Source organism: Dendrobates tinctorius, unplaced genomic scaffold (assembly GCF_039654945.1).
Source record: "Dendrobates tinctorius isolate UK_male_01 unplaced genomic scaffold, ASM3965494v1 ptg000115l, whole genome shotgun sequence".
Taxonomy (NCBI): domain Eukaryota; kingdom Metazoa; phylum Chordata; class Amphibia; order Anura; family Dendrobatidae; genus Dendrobates; species Dendrobates tinctorius.
This window is the reverse complement of record NW_027361783.1, coordinates 8,425,584-8,446,814: the sequence shown is the minus strand read 5'-3', so window position 1 is coordinate 8,446,814 and position 21,231 is coordinate 8,425,584. Positions and strand designations below refer to the sequence as shown.

General features: G+C 43.3%; 1 protein-coding gene across 1 annotated transcript in view; it reads left to right on the top strand.

Annotated features, from left to right (window-relative positions):
- Positions 1-21,231, top strand: part of TMEM170B (transmembrane protein 170B) — an 85,201-nt gene that overhangs the window by 8,221 nt on the left and 55,749 nt on the right. Inside the window, exon 2 of the mRNA XM_073589980.1 lies at positions 1,386-1,556. Within this exon, the coding sequence (XP_073446081.1) occupies positions 1,386-1,556 (171 nt within the window). The remainder of the gene's footprint in view (positions 1-1,385; positions 1,557-21,231) is intronic.

Sequence of the window (21,231 nt, the reverse complement as noted above, 5' to 3'; positions counted from 1 at the left end):
ATAGTGACCTGCCGGCAGCTCCAGAGCTCACTTTACAATATAAGTCTATGAGAACCTAAGTCTCGCTTCGTTCAGGCTCTCACAGACTTGCATTGTACTCTTGTGCTGTAACTTCCGAGTTCTGGCCAGTCAGAAGCTGCTCTCACGAGATGGTGCAGGGGGACCTGAGCAGCACCGAAAAAACTTTTAAGACACCGTAGTTTGAGTATGTGACAGGGGGCAGGGGACTTAGATTTAAAGCTCCACTCCAGCTGTGGAAAAAAAGCCAAAAACTCTGGAGTGGTGCTGTAGAAGGAACCTATCAGGTCAGATAGCACTATTAATCTGCAGATATAGGTTTACTTTGCAGGATGATAGCATTAGAAAGGTGCCCAACTGTTGTGCTGAAAGTACGGCACCCGGGAGAAAATGATTTGTATTTTTCCCTGGAAATACTAGCTTTCAGTAATTCAGGCAAGTTGGCACAGCTACGATCATTGCTCACTATACTGTGAGCGGCGGCAGTAAGCACCCCTGACATACTGACTGACAGCCAGCTCATCAGTGACTCATGCTACGCTGGCACGCCTGTATGACTGAAAGACGGCGGCTTCTGAGAGGATTAAAGTTCATTTTCAACCCAATGCCACTCTCCCAGTATGGCGGCTGGGCTCCTTTATAACATTATTAACGTACAGTTTAACCCTATATCTTCAGGTAATAGTGTTATCCCACCTGACAGGTTTCCTTTTTATCGTGCTAGGCACTCAACAGATGTAGTTCAAACACTTATTAGTCGAAGACGGACAAGAGGAATGTACAAGTTGTTTTCTTTTTCATCTTAAATCCTTGAAATATTTTGGGTCTGAATTCTGCTAACTAAATAGAAGACTTTTTTTTTACTTTTCTCACAGACATTCTTTCCATTTTGTTGTCTTTTTTTCCATTTTATTTTTTATTTTCTAAAAACCCAGGCAATAATTGTTTTCCTGTTTATATCCAACAAATGCCCAGATACTGGTATGGTGCATTTTTATTAGCTTCTGTGGGACACAAAATAAAGCAAAGTTTTTTTTCATGCATTTTCTTTCCTTTTGTTCTTTTTTGCTTCACCTGGTGATAGCTGATTTCTCACCTACGTACAGTACCAGAAACCATGGCAGATGTGTGTAGAGTAGGCAGAATTTCATGACTCAAGAAGATGAATCACTTGCTTGAAATAATACTTCTCTGCTATTGTATATTCTCTATGTGATTGTTAACGACAGCTAGTTTTTGGTGGTAGATTGTAGTTTATAGGTATTTAAATTCTGTCCTCATTTTCTTACTCCTGCTGAAAACAGATAATGTCTTCTAAAAAAGACTTTCTTTGTCTCTTGCTGAATGACTTCTTGCTTTTCTTTCAGAGATGTGGTATTGGGTATTCCTATGGGCCCTCTTCTCGTCTCTCTTTGTCCATGGAGCAGCAGGCGTGCTGATGTTTGTCATGCTACAGAGGCACAAACAGGGGAGGCTGATATGTGTGGTCCTGGTCAGCATTGGATTCCTAGCTTCTGTCACCGGAGCAATGATAACTAGTAAGTGTTGTATTGTAGACACTGACCTGTATAGGATACATATTGTAGGTTTAAAAAGAAACATATCCATGAAGTTACAGCTTTCTCATCTAGGTAAAGGCTTTGCAAGATTGTCTAGCCTATTGCTTTTGAAGGGATTTTGGACAGTCCATCTCACTTAGATCTTTGGGAGATAAACTGATTATGGAACCTCCTATTGCTGGAACCACATGTGATCAGTCACAATCTGTAGAGAAACCTTCAATATTTTCTCAAATCAAAATCAATCAGCATGAGACAGCTTGGTACTCATGCAGTTTGTGGACTCAGTGCCTATTATTAAAGGAGTTGTCCCGTCTTTAATATTGATGGCCTATCCTTTAGATAGGCCTTCAATGTCTGAGGGGTTGCGACACTTGGCACCCCTGCCAATCTGGTGTCGTTAGCGGCTGAAACAGCTCAGTTGCGAACGTTCACAGCTCCATCAACTGTATAGTGGCAACGGCCAGGTATTGCACATCCGCCACCTATTCATATCAATAGTAATTCAGGCAGTCAACGGACCAGCTAATCGGCAGTGGTGCCGAGTGTTGCTTCCCCACCGATCAGACATTGATGACCTATGCTAAGTCTAGGCCATCAGTGTTAAAGTCCCGGACAACCCCTTTAGTGGAGAAGCAGCCCTGCTCATTGACTTCTTTCAATAACAGCTATAATTATGTATACCGTCCACTGAGAGCACTTGTGCCATTTCAGTAATGAAACCTACTGTTTTCCAAAACTGAGATGATTTCAGCTGCTAGAACTGTTTGAAAACACTCTGTCTTCTTTATAAAATGTCTTATTTGAATATTAGAAATGCTGAAATGTAAAGATAAAGTGAGTGATTATAAGTTATAAGTTTACTTCACTTTGTCAGGCAGGTCCTATTTAAGTGATTTCTTGATTGAGAACAGGTGTGGCAGTAATCAGGCCTGTGAGTGGCTAAGGAATTTGAACTAAGCTTCCCAAAGATGTGAAAAATCACAGTTAATTTTTTTTTTTTTTTGTGGGGTGGGGCAGTCACTTTTTCATACAGGGCCCTGAAGATTTGGATATATTTTTCACTTAATTATATAGACCTTCATTTAAAAACTGCATTTTGTGTTTACTTGTGTTATCTTTGTCTAATATTTAATTTTTTTTTGGTGACCTGAAACATTTAAGTGTGACAAACATGCAAACGAATAGGAAATCAGGGAGGGGGCAAACACTTTGTCACACAACTGTATATTGGTTTTGGTTACTGTGTAATATTTAAGTCAAGGCATATATTATTTAGTCTTTTTCTACGAAATTACCCTTAATCTAAAGAGATTGTAAGTCTCACTTGGGGCTCCTACTCTGTCCCTAATGCTAGGAGCGTCCTAGCTTGCCCTGTTTTACCTCTGATGGTGAAGACGCCGGGGCCACGTACCATGCCTTGGCTTCTGAATCTGCCCTCAGTCTGTACCTTTGCCCAACCCAGGGAAAAGGGGATTAGTAGTGTAATACACCAACCAGAATAACAAGGTAATGCAAACAGGGATAAAGGAAAATTCAAATCATACAAATATACTCACACAAACAACAGGGTTATACACCGGAGAGTGGAGGATAGGGAAAAACCAAAGTAGGAGAAGAAGGGCATTGGCACACACCCAAAACGTCACAACAGTTTCAGATGAATCCACCAAACGCCTTCTCAAACCACAACCACAAACCACCATCTCCAACCATGCACAATCAGCTTTCTCTGGCAATGAGTTCTTGCCTGCGCTCAAATTATATAGGAGGTGGGAGTGGTTAACAGTGAACAGCTGAGAGTCTTAATCAGGTAAGCTTCTAAGACCTCTCAACTGATCAGATTAACCCCTGCACAGCTAAAAGAAACCTGCACTGTTTAATGTGAAGGTGTAGTGCTTCTAATTAGTGCAGGAGTAGGTCAAATTAGATGCTGCAGACTTCTGGCTCCTTTCTCTCTGTCATGGTAAACCAGTGACAGGACACTTGTAAGAAATTGCAATCGGTGTGTAGAACCCCTGAATATATTGACAGTAAAAAGGATTTATCAACTCTCCTGACATGTCTGTTTTTGTAAATGTTTTGCCTTCCCCATAAAATATCAATATATGTTTTTCTTATATTGCACTTATATCTCCTAGGAAATATGAAATATTTGACAAATAGGTGTTATCATTGTTAATGAGGCATTTCCCTATGAACTCTGTCCCTTTTCAGGCAGTGCTTTCTAGGGAAACACATCTTTGACATGTTGTAATTTGTTGTTTACTTCCCGGAATAACAGAGGAATAATACCATTTTGAGCTTTAAATAACGATCTCCTGAATTGTTACTTAATTAAGAATTAGTAAAACGGACATGTTAGGAAATCTGATTATTTCCCCCTTGACCTATTTGCTATCAGAATAAGCATGTATGGCGATTTGCACACCATATAATAGTAAATGTAAAATAAACACTTTATTTTGTAATACATATCAAAATCATACATATCAAATACAAAATAACATGAAGGGCACACCCATACACAATCGTGAGCTGCAAACTACATTGGTAAGTAGGTTTATATAGTAAATAAATCTACACTACCCAAATGAGAATGTATCTTTGCCTGCCCCCAAAGCTGATCCTAAAGGGGTTGTCCACTACTAGGACAACCCCTTCTCATACCACTCGCTTGGCCCCAATAAAATAGGAAGGCCTATACTAACCTCCCATGCAGGCACCGTTCCCGCGGTGTCAGCAATCGTGGTCCCGGGCCTCTAGTGCAGTTGCATGACACGTGGCGCTCGGCGCCCAATCAGCGCTGGCATCACTGTCCGTGCCTTCGGACAATGGAACAGTCAGTGTTGGAACATCAAGATTGGAGCAGTTAGTCTGGATGGGCACCTGGGAAGCGTTGGAAGCAGAGTGGCGGGGGATCAGTGAGGAGAGTATGGCTTCTTTTGTTATTTTAGAACATTGCAAGCTGTTTTCAAAATGTTTTTTTCTTGGCACTAAAACCCCTTTATCCCTTGAAATAGTGTATTTTCAGAATAAATTAAACCTCTTGCTGAAAGAACTAATATAAGAAGTGCTCAATGCTTGTATTGTCACTCCAGTGGGTGATTAAGAATGTAGGGCAGATGTAATTGTAGGATGCTTGGTGGTGACAAGCTAAGCATACTTCTTCGGTGATTACCATTTTCTGTATCTATATATATTCAGTGTACAGAACAGAAATATATAAAAAAAAGGTTTACTAGGGTATATTTATTTCAATATTAAATCTGTAAAATACATCAAGTGCTCTCAAAGTGTATAACCAGTTTTAGTAGGAAGTTAATAAAATGTGATTGCAATGTTGGAAGAAATAGAAGTAAAAGGGACACTCATGTGAAAAATATGGAAACTTCTACTAAATGTTGCCCCATTTACATCCTCTAGGCCACAGCACCACCATACAGCATATCTTGGCATTCATGGTGCCATGCTTGGAGCAACTTTGGATAACCTTATCTGAAGTATTGGGTCTTAGTGCAGACAGCTCCTACATACATGCTCTGATACTAAGAAACTATCTCCCCATCCCTTAATATAATAAAAGTTAAAAAAAAATCTAAAAATAAACACTATATTGATATATGAATTTATCAGACAAAAGATTTCATCCACTATAAGTTTATTCTTAAAACTGACTTTACTACCTTCAACACCTCACTATCCCATAATCCAAAATAACGCTGACACGTCTAACTCCCTCTTCAGTCCTAAAGTGCATGTTTCTATCACCAGTCTCAGATTTGGAGAGCTGTTCACTTTTTAAAGGAGGATCTATGAAATATTAATGTCACTTTTATGTTGAGGTGCCCATACTTTTGCACCGGTCAAATATTGTTTAAATGCAGATTGCACATTTTCTGTTAGTACAATAAACCTCATTTGAATCCTGAAATATAACTGAGTCCATCAGTTATTAGATATATGAAACTGAAATAGCTGTGGCAAAAACCAAAATTGTTATAAAGAAAAAAGGTTAACATTAATAGGGGTGCCCAAACTGTAACATATGACTGTATTGTACAAGATTTAAGCAATACTATTGCACAGCAGTCTGAGCAGATCCTTCAATTACAAAATCTACATATACCGTATTTTTCAGATTATAAGATGCACTTTTTCCCCAAAAATTGGAGGGAAAATGGGCGTGTATCTTTTATTTCAAATATACCATACCGGCTGCGGTGAAGCAGGGTCCCTGCTGGAGGAGGCAAGAGTGGTTTTTGGAGGTGCAACATTGCGGGTGTTCGGTAGTGCGGGAGCTCCACCAGCAAAATGTGAAAGCCCGGGACCCCCACACTTCCATGGTTTACATTGCGGTGGACTCCGGGAAAATGACAGCCGGGGCAGCGCATGCACAAAATGGAGATCTTGGCACCAAGATCTCGGGAGATGATATCTCAGCGCCAAGATCTCCATCTGCGCATGCTCCACCCCCGGTTGCCATTTTCCCAAAGTCCACCACAAAGTAAACCATGGAATTACGGGGGCTTCAGGCTTTCACAAAATGTCGGCAAAGCCCTCGCATCACCGAACACCCGCAGCGTCGCACATTCGAACACCCCTTTCTCCCAGTCTGGGGTCCACAGCATTGCCTCCACCAGCAGCGACCCTGGGACCCCGTTTCACCTCAGCTACCACCCTGGTAAGCGGTAAGCAATAAGACGCATGGACTATAAGAAGCACCATCATTTTATAAAAAAAAAATGTTTTTTTTCCCCATTTTCTCCTCAAAATTTGGGGTGTGCCTTATAATTCGCAAAATACGGTATCTCCAATCCCTTCACCCAACCTTCCACTCCCACATTTCAGGTTCTGACAAATTTTGTGGATTCATCAACCAGTGCAGATTGTACACCCACAGAATTCAGACGGTGGGTGATTGATACTGAGTGCAATAATGCTGCAAAATTATCTTTTTTTTAAGGATGGACTCTCTCCAGTGCACTCAAAGATGAGTTAGCCCGGGCCAATGCTCCCACAAATTTTGATGACTATATTCACCATTGTACTAGAATAGACACAATATCAGAGAAATTGGAAAAGTGGAATTCAAACTGGTCCCGCAACAGTAACTGTTATCTGCCTGCTTCAACCACCAGTCACAGAGACTTTGAGATAAAGACTCCTCACATATCTAAAGTTGATTCCATGCAGGTTGACATGCAGGTTGACATCATTTTAAAATATGAAAGTGCTGAGTGAAAAGAATGGAGTCTTTGGGAAAATCAGTGTTTTCATTTTGGCAAGTCTGACCACTTTCTCATCAATTGTCCTTTTTTACTATGTAAAACAGGGGCAGTGGTTGAGGATCCCAACTTTTCCGATGAAGAATCAGTCTTGTCTGAACCAGAGCCTCCAATAAATGTCGTCATGCATTTAGTTTCCACTATTGCACCCAACATTAACACCTTTCCCCGACGTTAGGCATAATAGTACGCCCACGTCGGACACCCTCTCTTTGATTTGGGCTCCGGTGGTGAGCCCACATCTTTCCCGGGACATTTCAGCTGTTTTGAACAGCTGACATGTGCCCGGAGCAGCCGCGGGTGGAATCACAATCCACCCGCGTCTATTAACCCGTTAATTCTGCTGTCAAACTCTGACAGCGGCATTTAATGCCCACTTCTGGCCGTCGGGCCGGAAATCCGCCCACCAGTGACCCCCACCATAGATCGGGGGTCACCGGTGGGTTGGTATGACAACTGGAGGTCTCCTGGAGATCTCTAAGTTTGTCACTGCCGGCTTGCTGTGAGCGCCACCCGATGGTTGGAGCGCATAGCAAGTGAGTAATTCTGCATAGAGGCGATCTAATCATCGCCTGTATGTAGCAGAGCCGATCGAGTTATGGCAGCTTCTAGCCTCCCATGGAGACTTTTGAAGCATGCCAAAAGTAAAAAAAAAATGTTTTTAAAAACATAAAAAAATTAAAAAAAGATCAACTCACCCTTTTGCCCCATTCAAAATGAAACAATAGAAAAAATCAATTCAGAATCGCCCGATCTATCAATAAAAAAAAGGATTAACCTGATCGCTAAACAGTGCAGCGAGAAAAAAAGTCAAAACGCCAGAATTACGTTTTTTTGGTCTCCGTGACCAAAAGATTGTATCTGCACCAAAATGGTATCAATAAAAATGTCAGCATGGCATGCAAAAAAAAAAGCCCTCATCCAACCCGACATAACGAAAAATGGAGACGCTACGGGTATCGAAAAATGGCGCAATTGTTTTTTGAGGGGGAGGGGCAATTTTTTTTCACCACTTAGATAAAAAAGAATCTAGACATGTTTGCTGTCTATGAACTCGTAATGACCTGTAGAATCAGAATGGCAGGTCAGTTTTAGCATTTATTGAACATAGTAAAAAAGCCAAACAAAAAACAATTGTGGGATTCCACTTTGTTTGCAATTTCACCGCACTTGGAATTTTCTTCCCATTTTCTAGTACGCGACATGATAAAACCAATGGTGTCGTTCAAAAGTACAACTCGTCCCGCAAAAAATAAGCCCTCACACGGCCATATTGAAGGAAAAATAAAAAAGTTATGGCTCTAAGAAGATGGGGAGCAAAAAACAAAAACGCAAAACTGAAAATACCTCCGTCATGATGGGGTTAAAAAAGAAGACAAGAACGCTCATTGGTTAATTTCTATCAAGTTTCCAGTCAATTCTTAATGGATTTCCACATCTGCAATGGTTGATTCAGGAACAAATGGAAATTTTATGGACATCTCTTCTGCAAAAGAACATGGGGTAAAAATTCAAAACAGACTTTCATCTAGTATTATGGAAACTGTTGATGGCTCTCCACTAAATTTATGACCAGTGAATCAAGAAAATATCCCCTCAGAGATAGTTATGGAAGCCAATCACCTGGAGGTTTTATCCTTCTTACTAATCTCATCTCCACATTTTCCAATAATTCTACAGGAAAGTGGCTACAGACCCAAAATCTCACAATCAATTGGGAAACTAAAGTGTCGTTTCCATCTGCTGTCCATTCCCCACATGCTTCTCCAAATTAAGAGGTTATAAAGGAACCTGAACAATCTTCTAAACTACCATCTATAAATAAGAAATTTGCTGATGCATGTAACAAAAAAATGCAGACAAACTCTGTCCTCATCAGTCGTATGATTGTCCAATTGATCTAAGGCCTGGAGCAACAATACCCTTTGGAAGCATTTACCCACTGGCAGAGCAGGAATTAAAAATACTCAAGGAATACATTGATGAAAATTTAGCTAAAGAATTTATTTGTCTATCTTCATCAACAGCAGATTCGCCCATATTTTATGTAAAAAAGAGAGAAGGATCCTTAAAATCTTGCACTGATTGCAGATATTTAATAAAATTACTGTAAAGAATCGTTACCCTCTACCTTTGATCACTGAGATGCTGGACAGAGTTTGTTCTGCCTTCTTCCACGTATGACGCTGTGTGGATTCCAGCATACGGCTTAACCTTTCATCCACTCCCAGAAACAAGACTGTATGGGTGCTTAACCCCTTCATGACCCAGCCTATTTTGACCTTAATGACCTGGCCATTTTTTGCAATTCTGACCAATGTCCCTTTATGAGGTAATAACTCAGGAACGCTTCAACGCATCCTAGCGATTCCGAGATTGTTTTTTCGTGACATATTGGGCTTCATGATAGTGGTATATTTAGGTCAATAATTTTTGCGTTTATTTGTGAAAAAAATGGAAATTTGGCAAAAATTTTGAAAATTTTGCAATTTTCAAATTTTGAATTTTTATTCTGTTAAACCACAGAGTTATGTGACACAAAATAGTTAATAAATAACATTTCCCACATGTCTACTTTACATCAGCACAATTTTGGAAACAACATTTTTTTTCGTTAGGAAGTTATAAGGGTTAAAAGTTGACCAGCAATTTCTCATTTTTACAACAAAATTTACAAAACCATTTTTTTTAGGGACCACCTCACATTTGAAGTCACTTTGAGGGGTCTATATGGCAGAAAATACCCAAAAGTGTCACCATTCTAAAAACTGCACCCCTCAAGCTACTCAAAACTATATTCAAGAAGATTATTAACCCTTCAGGTGCTTCACAGGAACTAAAGCAACATGGAATGAAAAAATGGACATTTTAATTTTTCCAACCAAAATTTTATTTTAGCATCAGTTTTTTCATTTTCACATGGGTAACAGGATAAAATGTATCCTAAAATTTGTTGGGCAATTTCTCCTGAGTACACTGATACCTCATATGTGGTCATAAACCACTGTTTGGGCGCACGGCAGGGCTCAGAAGGCAAGGAGCGCCATTTTACTTTTTGAATGTAAAATATGCTTGAATGTTTAGCGGTTGCCATGTCTTGTTTTAAGAGTACCTGTGTGCCTAAACATTGGAGCTCCCCCACAAGTGAGCCCATTTTGGAAACTAGACCCTCCAAAGAACTTATCTAGATGCATAGTATGCACTTTGAACCCCCAGGTGCTTCACAAATTGATCTGTAAAAAAAAAAAGTACTTTTTTTTTTCACAAAAATTTTATTTGGCCTCAGTTTTTTCATTTTCACATGGGCAACAGGATAAAATGGATCCTAAAATTTGTTGGGCAATTTCTCCTGAGTACATCAATATCTCATATGTGGTCATAAACCACTGTTTGGGCGCACCGCAAGGCCCGGAAGGGAAGGAGCGCCATGTGACTTTTTGATTGGAAAATTAGCTCCAATCGTTAGCGGACACCATGTCGCATTTGGAGAGCCCCCGTGTGCCTAAACATTGGAGCTCCCCCACAAGTGACCCCATTTTGGAAACTAGACCCCCCAAGGAACTTATCTAGATGTGTGGTGAGCACTTTGAACCCCCAAGTGCTTCACAGAAGTTTATAATGCAGAGCAGTGAAAATAAAAAAATAATTTTTTTTCCTCAAAAATGATTTTTTAGCCCGCTATTTTTTATTTTCCCAAGGGTAACAGGATAAATTGGACCCCAAAAGTTGTTGTCCAGTTTGTCCTGAGTACACTGGTACCCCATATGTGGGGGAAAACCACTGTTTGAGCGCACGGCATGACTCAGAAGGGAAGGAGCGTCATTTGACTTTTTGAATGGAAAATTAGCTCCAATCGTTAGCGGACACCATGTTGTGTTTGCAGAGCCCCTGTGTGCGTAAACTTTGGAGCTCCCCCACAAATGACCCCATTTTGGAAACTAGACCCCCTAAGGAACTTATCTAGATGCATAGTGAGCACTTTGAACCCCCAGGTGCTACACAGAAGTTTATAACGCAGAGCCGTTAAAATAAAAATATTTTTTTCCCTCAAAAAATAAATTTTTAGCCTGCTATTTTTTATTTTCACAAAGGTAACAGGATAAATTGGACCCCAAAAGTTGTTGTCCAGCTTGTCCTGAGTACGCTGGTACCACATATGTGGGGGGGACCACTGTTTGGGCACACGTTGGGGATCAGAAGGGAAGTAGTGACGTTTTGAAATGCCGACTTGATGGAATGGTCTGTGGGCGTCATGTTATGTTTGCAGAGCCCCTGATGTACCTAAACAGTGGAAACCCCCCACAAATGACCACATTTTGGAAACTAGATCACCCAAGAAACTAATATAGATGTGTGGTGAGCACGTTGAACCCCCAAGTGCTTCACAGAAGTTTATAACGCAGAGCCGTGAAAATAAAAAAATATTTTTTTTTCCTCAAAAAATTATTTTTAGTCCACTATTTTTTATTTTCACAAGGGTAACAGGATAAATTGGACCCCAAAAGTTGTTGTCCAGTGTGTCCTGAGTACGCTGGTACCCCATAAGTGGGGGGGGACCACTGTTTGGGCACACGTTGGGGCTCGGAAGGGAAGTAGTGACGCTTTGAAATGAAGACTTGATGGAATGGTCTGTGGGCGTCATGCTACATTTGCAGAGCCCCTGATGTACCTAAACAGTGGAAACCCCCCACAAGTGACCCCATTTTGGAAACTATATCACCTAAGGAACTAATCTAGATGTGAGGTCAGCACTTTGAACCCCCAAGTGCTTCACAGAAGTTTATAACGCAGAGCTGTGAAAATAAAAAAATATTTTTTTTTCCTCAAAAAGTGATTTTTAGCCCACTATTTTTTATTTTCACAAGGGTAACAGGATAAATTGGACCCCAAAAGTTGTTGTCCAGGTTGTCCTGAGTACGCTGGTACCCCATATATGGGGGGGGACCACTGTTTGGGCACACGTTGGGGCTCGGAAGGGAAGTAGTGACGCTTTGAAATGCCGACTTGATGGAATGGTCTGTGGGCGTCATGTTACGTTTGCAGAGCCCCTGATGTACCTAAACAGTGGAAACCCCCCACAAGTGACCCCATTTTGGAAACTAGACCCCCCAAGGAACTTATCTAGATGTGTGGTGAGCACGTTGAACCCCCAAGTGCTTCACAGAAGTTTATAACGCAGAGCTGTGAAAATAAAAAAATATTTTTTTTTCCTCAAAAAGTGATTTTTAGCCCACTATTTTTTATTTTCCCAAGGGTAACAGGATAAATTGGACCCCAAAAGTTGTTGTCCAGTTTGTCCTGAGTACGCTGGTACCCCATATATGGGGGGGACCACTGTTCGGGGACACGTTGGGGCTCGGAATGGAAGTAGTGACGTTTTGAAATGCAGACTTGATGGAATGGTCTGTGGGCGTCATGTTACGTTTGCAGAGCCCCTGATGTACCTAAACAGTGGAAACCCCCCACAAGTGACCCCATTTTGGAAACTAGACCCCCCAAGGAACTTATCTAGATGTGTGGTGAGCACGTTGAACCCCCAAGTGCTTCACAGAAGTTTATAACGCAGAACCGTGAAAATAAAAAATCTTTTTTTTCCACAAAAATAATTATTTTAGCCCCCATTTTTTTATTTTCCCAAGGGTAACAGGAGAAATTTGACCCCTAAAGTTGTTGTGCAATTTTTCCTGAGTACCCTGATACCCCATAAGTGGGGGTACACCACTGTTTGGGCACACGTCGGGGCTCGAAATGGAGGGAGCACCGTTTGACTTTTTGAACGCAAAATTGGCTGGAATAAATGGTGGCTCCATGTCGCGTTTGGAGAGCCCCTGATGTGCCTAAACAGTGGAAACCCCTCAATTCTATCTCCAACCCTAACGCCAACACACCCCTAACCCTAATCCCAACCCTAATCATAACCCTAACCACAACCCTAATCCCAACACACCCCTAACGAAATCCCAACTCTAACCCTAACCACAAGCCTAACCGTAATCCCAACCCCAACCCTAATCCCAATTCCAACCCTAACCCTAAATTCAACCCTAACCCTTAGTCCAACCCTAACCCTTAGTCCAACCCTAACCCTTAGTCCAACCCTAACCCCTAGTCCAACCCTAACCCCTAGTCCAACCCTAACCCCTAGTCCAACCCTAACCCCTAGTCCAACCCTAACCCTTAGTCCAACCCTAACCCTAACCCTAGCCCTAGCCCTAGCCCTAACCCTAGCCCTGGACCTAACCCTAATGGAAAAAAAAAAAAAAAAAATATTTTATTATTTGTCCCTACCTATGGGGGTGATAAAGGGGGCGGTGATTTACTTTTTATTTATTTTGATCACTATGAAAGTTTATCATAGTGATCAAAATAAATGAATCTGCAGCGTTGCAGATTCGATTCGGCGCACTGCGCATGCGCCCGCCATCTTGCAAGATGGCGGCGCCCATGACGCTGGACGGCAGGACACTGGGACGGATAGCGGGAGATCGGAGGCACAAAGGAGGGTGAGGGGGTGATCGGAGGGTGAGAGGGGATGATCGGAGGGCTGGGGGGGCGGAGAGAAGGCGGGGGAGGCAGATCATGACGGCGGCTGCCGATCGGTGCCGTCAGAAGGTGGCGGCAGCCGATCGGTGCCGTCAGTCGGTGTGGGGGGGGTCGGGTCTCGGTGTCCAGCCATGTCCGATGCTATTTCAGCATCGGCCATGGCTGGATTGTAATATTTCACCAATTTTCATTGGTGAAATATTACAATCGCTCTGATTGGCAGTTTCACTTTTAACAGCCAATCAGAGCGATCGTAGGCACGTGGGGGCTAAGCCACACCCCCAGGTGTTAACTCTGAAGGGTCCTTTGTGTGCGGGTCGGGTGACCTTTCAGTGACCCCGGTCACCCGACCCGCAGGGGGCTATTTATAGCATGACGCCTACGTAGGCGTCATAGGTCGTTTGGGCACTGCTTTTCATGACGCCTACGTAGGCGTCATAGGTCGTGAAGGGGTTAAGTCTATTATTTATTGGTATGATATGGACAACGATGGGAGATGATAACAGATGGTGTAGTAGAACAGTAGTAGATGATATCAGAGGTTGTTGAACACAGATATCGATGATTTAGTAGATTGGTGTACAAAATGTGGATGATTCAGGTAAAAACTACAAGAGACAGATAATACAGCATGTCAGTACTGGTAGGCAGTATACAATACACAAATACTGAAAGGTAATAGCAATGCAGGGTATTATCACAACTGTAGCAATGATACAAGATGCTGTTATCGTGCATTATATTAAAGCTGCACAATATAACATACACAGCAGCAAAGGAGAAAGAAATATCTAACACAGCTAGTGGCTGCCAGCTTTACACTCACTGAACGGAGTATGCATAACTAGAGGATGCTTATAAAAAACATGCAGTGAAATAACATCACAAGAGCTGAGCCTGCATTGCAAACTTCATGGGGGGCTGCATTATGGCTGCTTACACAGATGCATAACTCATAATTGCATTAACCTTACCGGAATCTGCTTGTTACAGCAACTGATCAGTGACTCCACGTTAGCTGGACACAAAGGTATTACAAAAACACAAGAATTTCTGTCCCGCTTCTTTTGGTGGCTTAATTGCCAAAAAGATGTTAATAATATGTATCTTCCTGTACCCCCTGTGCCATGTATAAAACTCCCCACACATCACCAATGGGATTATTGCAGCCTCTGAAAATTTCATCTTGTGCTTGGGGCTCTTTTTCTGTTGAATTGACTGTTGCACTTCCACTTTCAAAGGGGAATAGTTCCATTCTAGTAGTGGTCGGCCGACTTACCAAAGCAGCACATTTTGTCCCCTGCACTGGTTTGTCTTCGGCTAAAGATACTGCTGAGCTTGTAATTCAAAATTTGTTTTGTCTTCCAGACAGAATACACCCACAAAGCTCTCCACACTGCTGTTGTCACGGTTTACTGCTAAAGAGAGGAGCCAGAAGACTGCAGCGTCTCATTTCTTTTACCCTTACGTTGATTAGAAGCACTTCACCTTCATATTAAACGGTGCAGGTTTTTTTTTAGCAGTGCAGGGGTTAATCTGTGGAGAGGCCTTGGAAGCTTTCCTGCATTAAAGCTCTCAACTGTTCACTGTTGGCCACTCCCATCTCCTATATAATCTGGGCCCTGCAATCACTCATTGCCAAAGCACTCTTATGCTGCATCGTTGGAGATGGTTTGTGGTTGTTTATTGAGAAGGTGTTTGGTGGATTTATCTGAAACTGATGAGAGGTTTTGGGTGTGTGCTAATCCCCTTCTTCTACTTTGGTTTTTCCCCATCCTCCACTCCTCAGTGTATACCTCTGTTGTTTGTTTGAGTACCGTATATACTCGAGTATAAGACAAGATTTTCAGCCAATTTTTTTAGACTGAAAGTGCCGCTCTTGTCTTATACTTGAGTCATTGTCCCAGGGGGTCGGCAGGGGAGGGGGAGCGGCAGGACCCGGCGGCTGTCACATCATACTCACTCCCTCCTGGCGCGGTCTCTGCACTTCCCTGCTTCTCCGATGGTCTCCGGCGCCAGCAGCTTGTTCCTGTTGTCAGTGGTCATGTGGTACCGCTCATTAAAGTAATGAATATGCACGCAACTCCACACAAAGAGGCGTGTAGTGCATATTCATTACTTTAATGAGCGGTACCACATGACCGCTGAACACAGGAAGAAGCTGCCTCGCCGGAGACCATCAGAGAAGTAGGGAAGTGCAGAGACCACGCCAGGAGGAGGTGTGTATGACAGGGAGGATGGGGGGAGCCGTGCATACAACAGGGAGAGGATGGGGGAGCCATGCATACAGCAGGGGGAGGATGGGGGAGCTGAGCATAGAACAGGGGGAGGACGGGGGAGCCATGCATACAGCAGGGGGAGGACCGAGGACCCATGCATACAACAAGGGGAGGACGGAGGAGCCATGCATACAGCAGGGGGAGGACGGGGGAGCCATGCATACAGCAGGGGGAGGACGGAGGAGCCATGCATACAGCAGCGGGAGGACTGTTGTGAGTTCATTCTCTGGTTCATCAGTTGTGAGTTCTCCTTCCAGACTCCCTCTGGTGGTAACAGGAGGTAGTGAGGCTGATTTGATCGGTGGAGATCTGCCACCTGAGAATGAGGATGACGATTGGACCTCAGGAGTCTCAGATTGGATTTAAGACAGCTGACGCCCTATTCAGTTGCTGGTGATTCCTTCTGGCTTGTCAGCTCTTGGTTTTCAGCTCTGTTCCAGTCATCTAAAGCTAAGTTTTTCTGCTAAAGTTCACACTTGATTATGTTGGTCTATTCAGTTTTTTGTGTGGTCAGCCAGCCCCGGCTGGGGGCTGTGCTGAATTTCCACTCTTATTTATCAGTATTTTGCCAATTTGCTTTTTGTCCCTTACTAGTTTGGTCTCTTTTTGCTCTGTCTCAGAATATTTCAGAGTGCCGATATAGTGGGAGAAGTCTAGTGACTTCAGGGTTAATTTTGCTATCAGAAGTGTTGGACATTATTTTTGTAGGGTTTTTTGCAGGTTGCAGACAGTGTCTTTCCTTTCCTTTCCTTTCTAGTTAGTTTGGGCCCCATCGTTTGCTCAGCCTATTTTCCTGCCTGTGTTTGTGCCTTCATCTTGTTTCACCGTCAATACGTGTGTGGGGGCTATCTATTCCTTTGGGGTCTGCTCTGGGGCAGTTAGTTTTCCCCTTTTCATGCTTCAGGCTTATTTAGTCCTCCGGCTGTGACGAAGCGTCTAGGAACATCATAGGTACGCTCCACGGCTGCTGCTAGTTGTGTGGTAGGATCTGGGATCTGCAATCTGCATAGTTACCAATCTCTCTGGTTTTCTGTGACTTAGCTTGTTTTGCTTTTTTCTCCTCGGTGACCCATTCATAACAGAGGACGGTGGAGCCATGCATACAGCAGGGGGAGGATGGAGGAGCCATGCATACAGCAGGGGGAGCCACACATACCAGGACAGGGATGAGGTGACAATGCAAACCTGGCTTATGCTCAAGTCAATAAGCTTACCCAGTTTTCCGTGGCAAAACTAGGTGCCTCGGCATATACTCGGGTCGGCTTATACTCAATTATATACTGCATACTAGCTGAAGAGCCCAGCGTTGCCCGGGAATAGTAACTAACTACGGTTAGTTATAACAAATTATAATGATTATATCTACATATGCTGAGTGTAGAGCCCCGCCCACTCAGCATAGCCACATTCACTATAATATCCCACATCATCCTGTCAGCCAGAGCTACCGGACTACTACCTCTAATATCCCACATCATCCCGTCAGCCAGAGCCACCGGACTACTACCCCTAATATCCAACATCATCCCATCAGCCAGAGCCACCGGACTACTACCCCTAATATCCCACATCATCCCATCAGCCAGAGCCACCGGACTGCTCCCCCTAATGTCCCACATCATCCCATCAGCCAGAGCCACCTGACTGCTACCCCTAAAATCCCACATCATCCCGCCAGCCTGGGGTGAGAACCAGAGTGCTGAGTGGAACGGTCCTAACTTCCATACTGGGGATCCCTTTAAGAGAGGCCTGGCATCAGAACCAAAGCACTGAGTGGATTTGCCTTGACTTCCATACCAATGATCCCTTTTATAGAAGCCTGGGGTGAGAATCAGAGCACTGAGGGATTTACCCTAACTTCTATACCAGAGATCCCTTTAAGAGAGGCCTAGGGTCAGAACCAGAGTGCTGAGTGGAATTGCCATAACTTCCATACCGGGGATCCCCTTAAGACCTTAAGAGAGCCTGGGATCAGAACCAGAGCACAGAGTGGATTTGCCCTGACTTACATGCCAATGATCCCTTTAAGAGAATCCTGGAGTCAGAATCAGAGCACTGAGGGATTTGCCCTAACTTCCATACAGGAGATCCCTTTAAGAGAGCCTGGGGTCAGAACCAGAATGCTGAGTGAAATTGCCCTAACTGCCATATCGGGGATCCCTTTAAGAGAGGCCTGGGGTCAGAACCAAAGCACTGGATGGATTTGCCCTGACTTCCATACGAATGATCCCTTTAAAAGAAGCCTGGGGTCAGAATCATAGCGCTGAGGGATTTGCCCTAGCTTCCTTACTGGCGATCCCCTTAACCCTTTCGCGCCTGAGCCTGTTTTTGCCTTCGTGACCAGGCCAATTTTTTCAATTCTGACCAGTGTCACTTTATGAGGCCATAACTCTAGAACGCTTCAACGGATCCTGCTGATTCTGACATTGTTTTCTCATGACATATTGTACTTCAGGATAGTGGTAAAATTTCTTAGATATGAACTGCGCTAATATGTTAAAAAAATCTAAATTTGGCAAAAATTTTGAAAATGTTTCAATTCTCAAACTTTTAATTTTTATGCCCTTAAATCAGAGAGTGATATCGCACAAAATAGTTAGTAAATAACATTTCCCACATGTCTACTTTACATCTGCACAATTTTGGAAACATAATTTTTTTTTTTTTGGACGTTATAAGGGTTAAAAGTTGACCAGCGATTTCTCATTTTTACAACAAAATTTACAACACCATTTTTTTTAGGGACCACCTCACATTTGAAGTGAGTTTGGGGGGTTAATATGACAGAAAATACCCAAAAGTGACACCATTCTAAAAACTGCACCTCTCAATGTACTCAAAACCACATTCAAGAAGTTTATTAACCCTTCAGGTGCTTCACATGAATGAATGGAATGTGGAAGGAAAAAATAAACATTTAACTTTTTTTCACAAACATTTTACTTCAGAACCATTTTTTTTATTTTCACAAGTGTAAAAACAGAAAATGAACCACAAAATTTTTTGTGCAATTTCTCCCAAATACGCCGATACCCCGTATGTGGGGCTAAACCACTGTTTGAGCACACGGCAGAGCTCAGAAAGGAAGGAGTGCCGTTTGACTTTTTCAATGCAGAATTGGCTGGAATTGAGATAGGACGCCATGTCGCATTTGGAGAGCCCCTAATGTGCCTAAACAGTGGAAACCCCCACAAGTGACCCCATTTTGGAAACTAGACCCCTTAAAGAACTTATCTAGATGTGTCGTGAGCACTTTGAACCCCCAAGTGCTTCACAGAAGTTTATAACGTAGAGCCATGAAAATAAAAAATCATTTTTGTTCCACAAACATGATCTTTTAGCCCCCAATTTTTTATTTTCACAAGGGTAACAGAAGAAATTGGACCCCAAAAGTTGTTGTCCAATTTGTCCTGAGTACACTGGTACCCCATATGTGGAAGAAAACTACTGTTTGGGCACACGGTGGGGAACGGAAGGGAAGTAGTGACGTTTTGGAATGCAGACTTTGATGGAATGGTCTGCGGGTGTCATGTCGCGTTTGCAGAGCCCCTGATGTGCCTAAACAGTGGAAATCCTCCACAAGTGACCCCTTTTTGGAAACTAGACCCCCCCAAGGAACTTATCTAGATGTGTGGTGAGCACTTTGAACCCCCAAGTGTTTCACTAAAGTTTATAATGTAGAGCCGTGAAAATAAAAAAATCATTTTTTTTCCACAAAAATGATCTTTTAGCTCCCAATTTTTATTTTCACAAGGGTAACAGGAGAAATTGGACCCTAAGAGTTGTTGTCCAATTTGTCCTGAGTACGCTGGTACCCCACATGTGGGGGGGACCACTGTTTGGGCACACGGTGGGGCTCGGAAGGGAAGTAGTGACGTTCTGGAATGCAGACTTTGATGGAATGGTCTGCGGGCGTCATATTGCATTTACAGAGCCCCTGATGTACCTAAACAGTGGAAACCCCCAATTCGAATTCCAACCCTAACCCCAACACACCCCTAACTCTAGCCCTAACCCTAGCCCTAACCCTAGCCCTAACCCTAGCCCTAACCCTAACCCTAGCCCTAACCCTAGCCCTAACCCTAGCCCTAACCCTAGCCCTAACCCTAACCCTAGCCCTAACCCTAGACATAGCCCTAGCCTGCCTACCTGCTTTTTTTTTCTTTACTTTTTTTTTTATTTTTGTGTTTTTTATTTTTTGTATTTTTGACTCATAGTAACGCCACTTCTCCTCTGATCTCACACTGGCAGATGATCAGAGGAGAAGCAGCGTTACTATGTGACAAGATCGATGCCCGGCACATAGTAACGCCACTTCTCCTCTGATCTCACACTGACAGATGATCAGAGGAGAAGCAGCATTACTGTGTGACAAGATCGCTGCCTGACACAGCTGTGCCAGGCAGCGATCAGCTGTGCCAGGCAGCGATCTAGTCACACTGTAACGCTGCTTCACCTCTGCTCATCTGTCAGCATGAGCTCAGAGGAGAAGTCGCGTTATAATGAGGGAGATCGCCGGGAAACAAGCAGCTTTCCCAGCGAGCTCTCTCATTGGCTGCTGTGACGCGACGTCATCAGGACCTGAACCAATCAGGTCTCGATGACGTCGGGGGTCCCAGCATGCATTGTGCACCGGGATCCCCGCGTTATAAGGTATGAGGGGGTCCCGGGGGGCACAAAACCGCCGACAGTAGATAAACGTCGGCGCTGCACAAAGCCCAGCAAGCTCCAACGTTTATCTACTGTGGGCGGTCGGGAAGAGGTTAAGAGAGGCCTGGGATCAGTACCAAAGAGTGGATTTGCCCTCACTTCCATACCGGGGATCCCGTTAAGAGGGGCCTGGGGTTAGAACCAGAGCGCTTAGTGGAATTGCCCTAACTTCCTTACCAATGATCCCTTTAAGAGACCCTGGGGTCAGAACCACAGAACTGAGTGGAACGGTCCTAACTTCCATACCGGGGATCCCTTTAAGAAAGGCCTAGGGTCATAACCAAAGCGCTGAATGGATTTGCCCTGACTTCCATACCAAGCATCCCTATAATAGAAGCCTGGGGGTCAGAATCAGAGAGCTGAGGGATTTGCCCTAACTTCCATACCGGAGATCCCTTTAAGAGGGAAGATGTGCCTATGGGATAGAGGATGTATGATGGGTATATGGGCACGGGACAGGGTGATTCATTTCTGTCATGTGCTCTCTGCTCCTTTCTGGGGGGCATACAATGGCTGGGAGCTTATGTTCCCGGGGATGCTAGATTTCTCCCACCCGGTCAGTGTCTGCAGAGGTGTTGTCTTGGAGTGGGAAAACTGTTGCTCATAGCAACCAGTCACAGCTCAGCTTCTTTTAAACAGCTCTAGTGAAATGAAAGATTGCTTTGTGATTGGTTGGTGATACACACATACACACATAAATTCAATTTTATATACGCTGCTCAAAAAAATAAAGGGAACACTTAAACATCATATAACTCCAAGTAAATCAAACTTCTGTGAAATCAAACTGTCCACTTAGGAAGCAACACTGACTGACAATCAATTTCATATGCT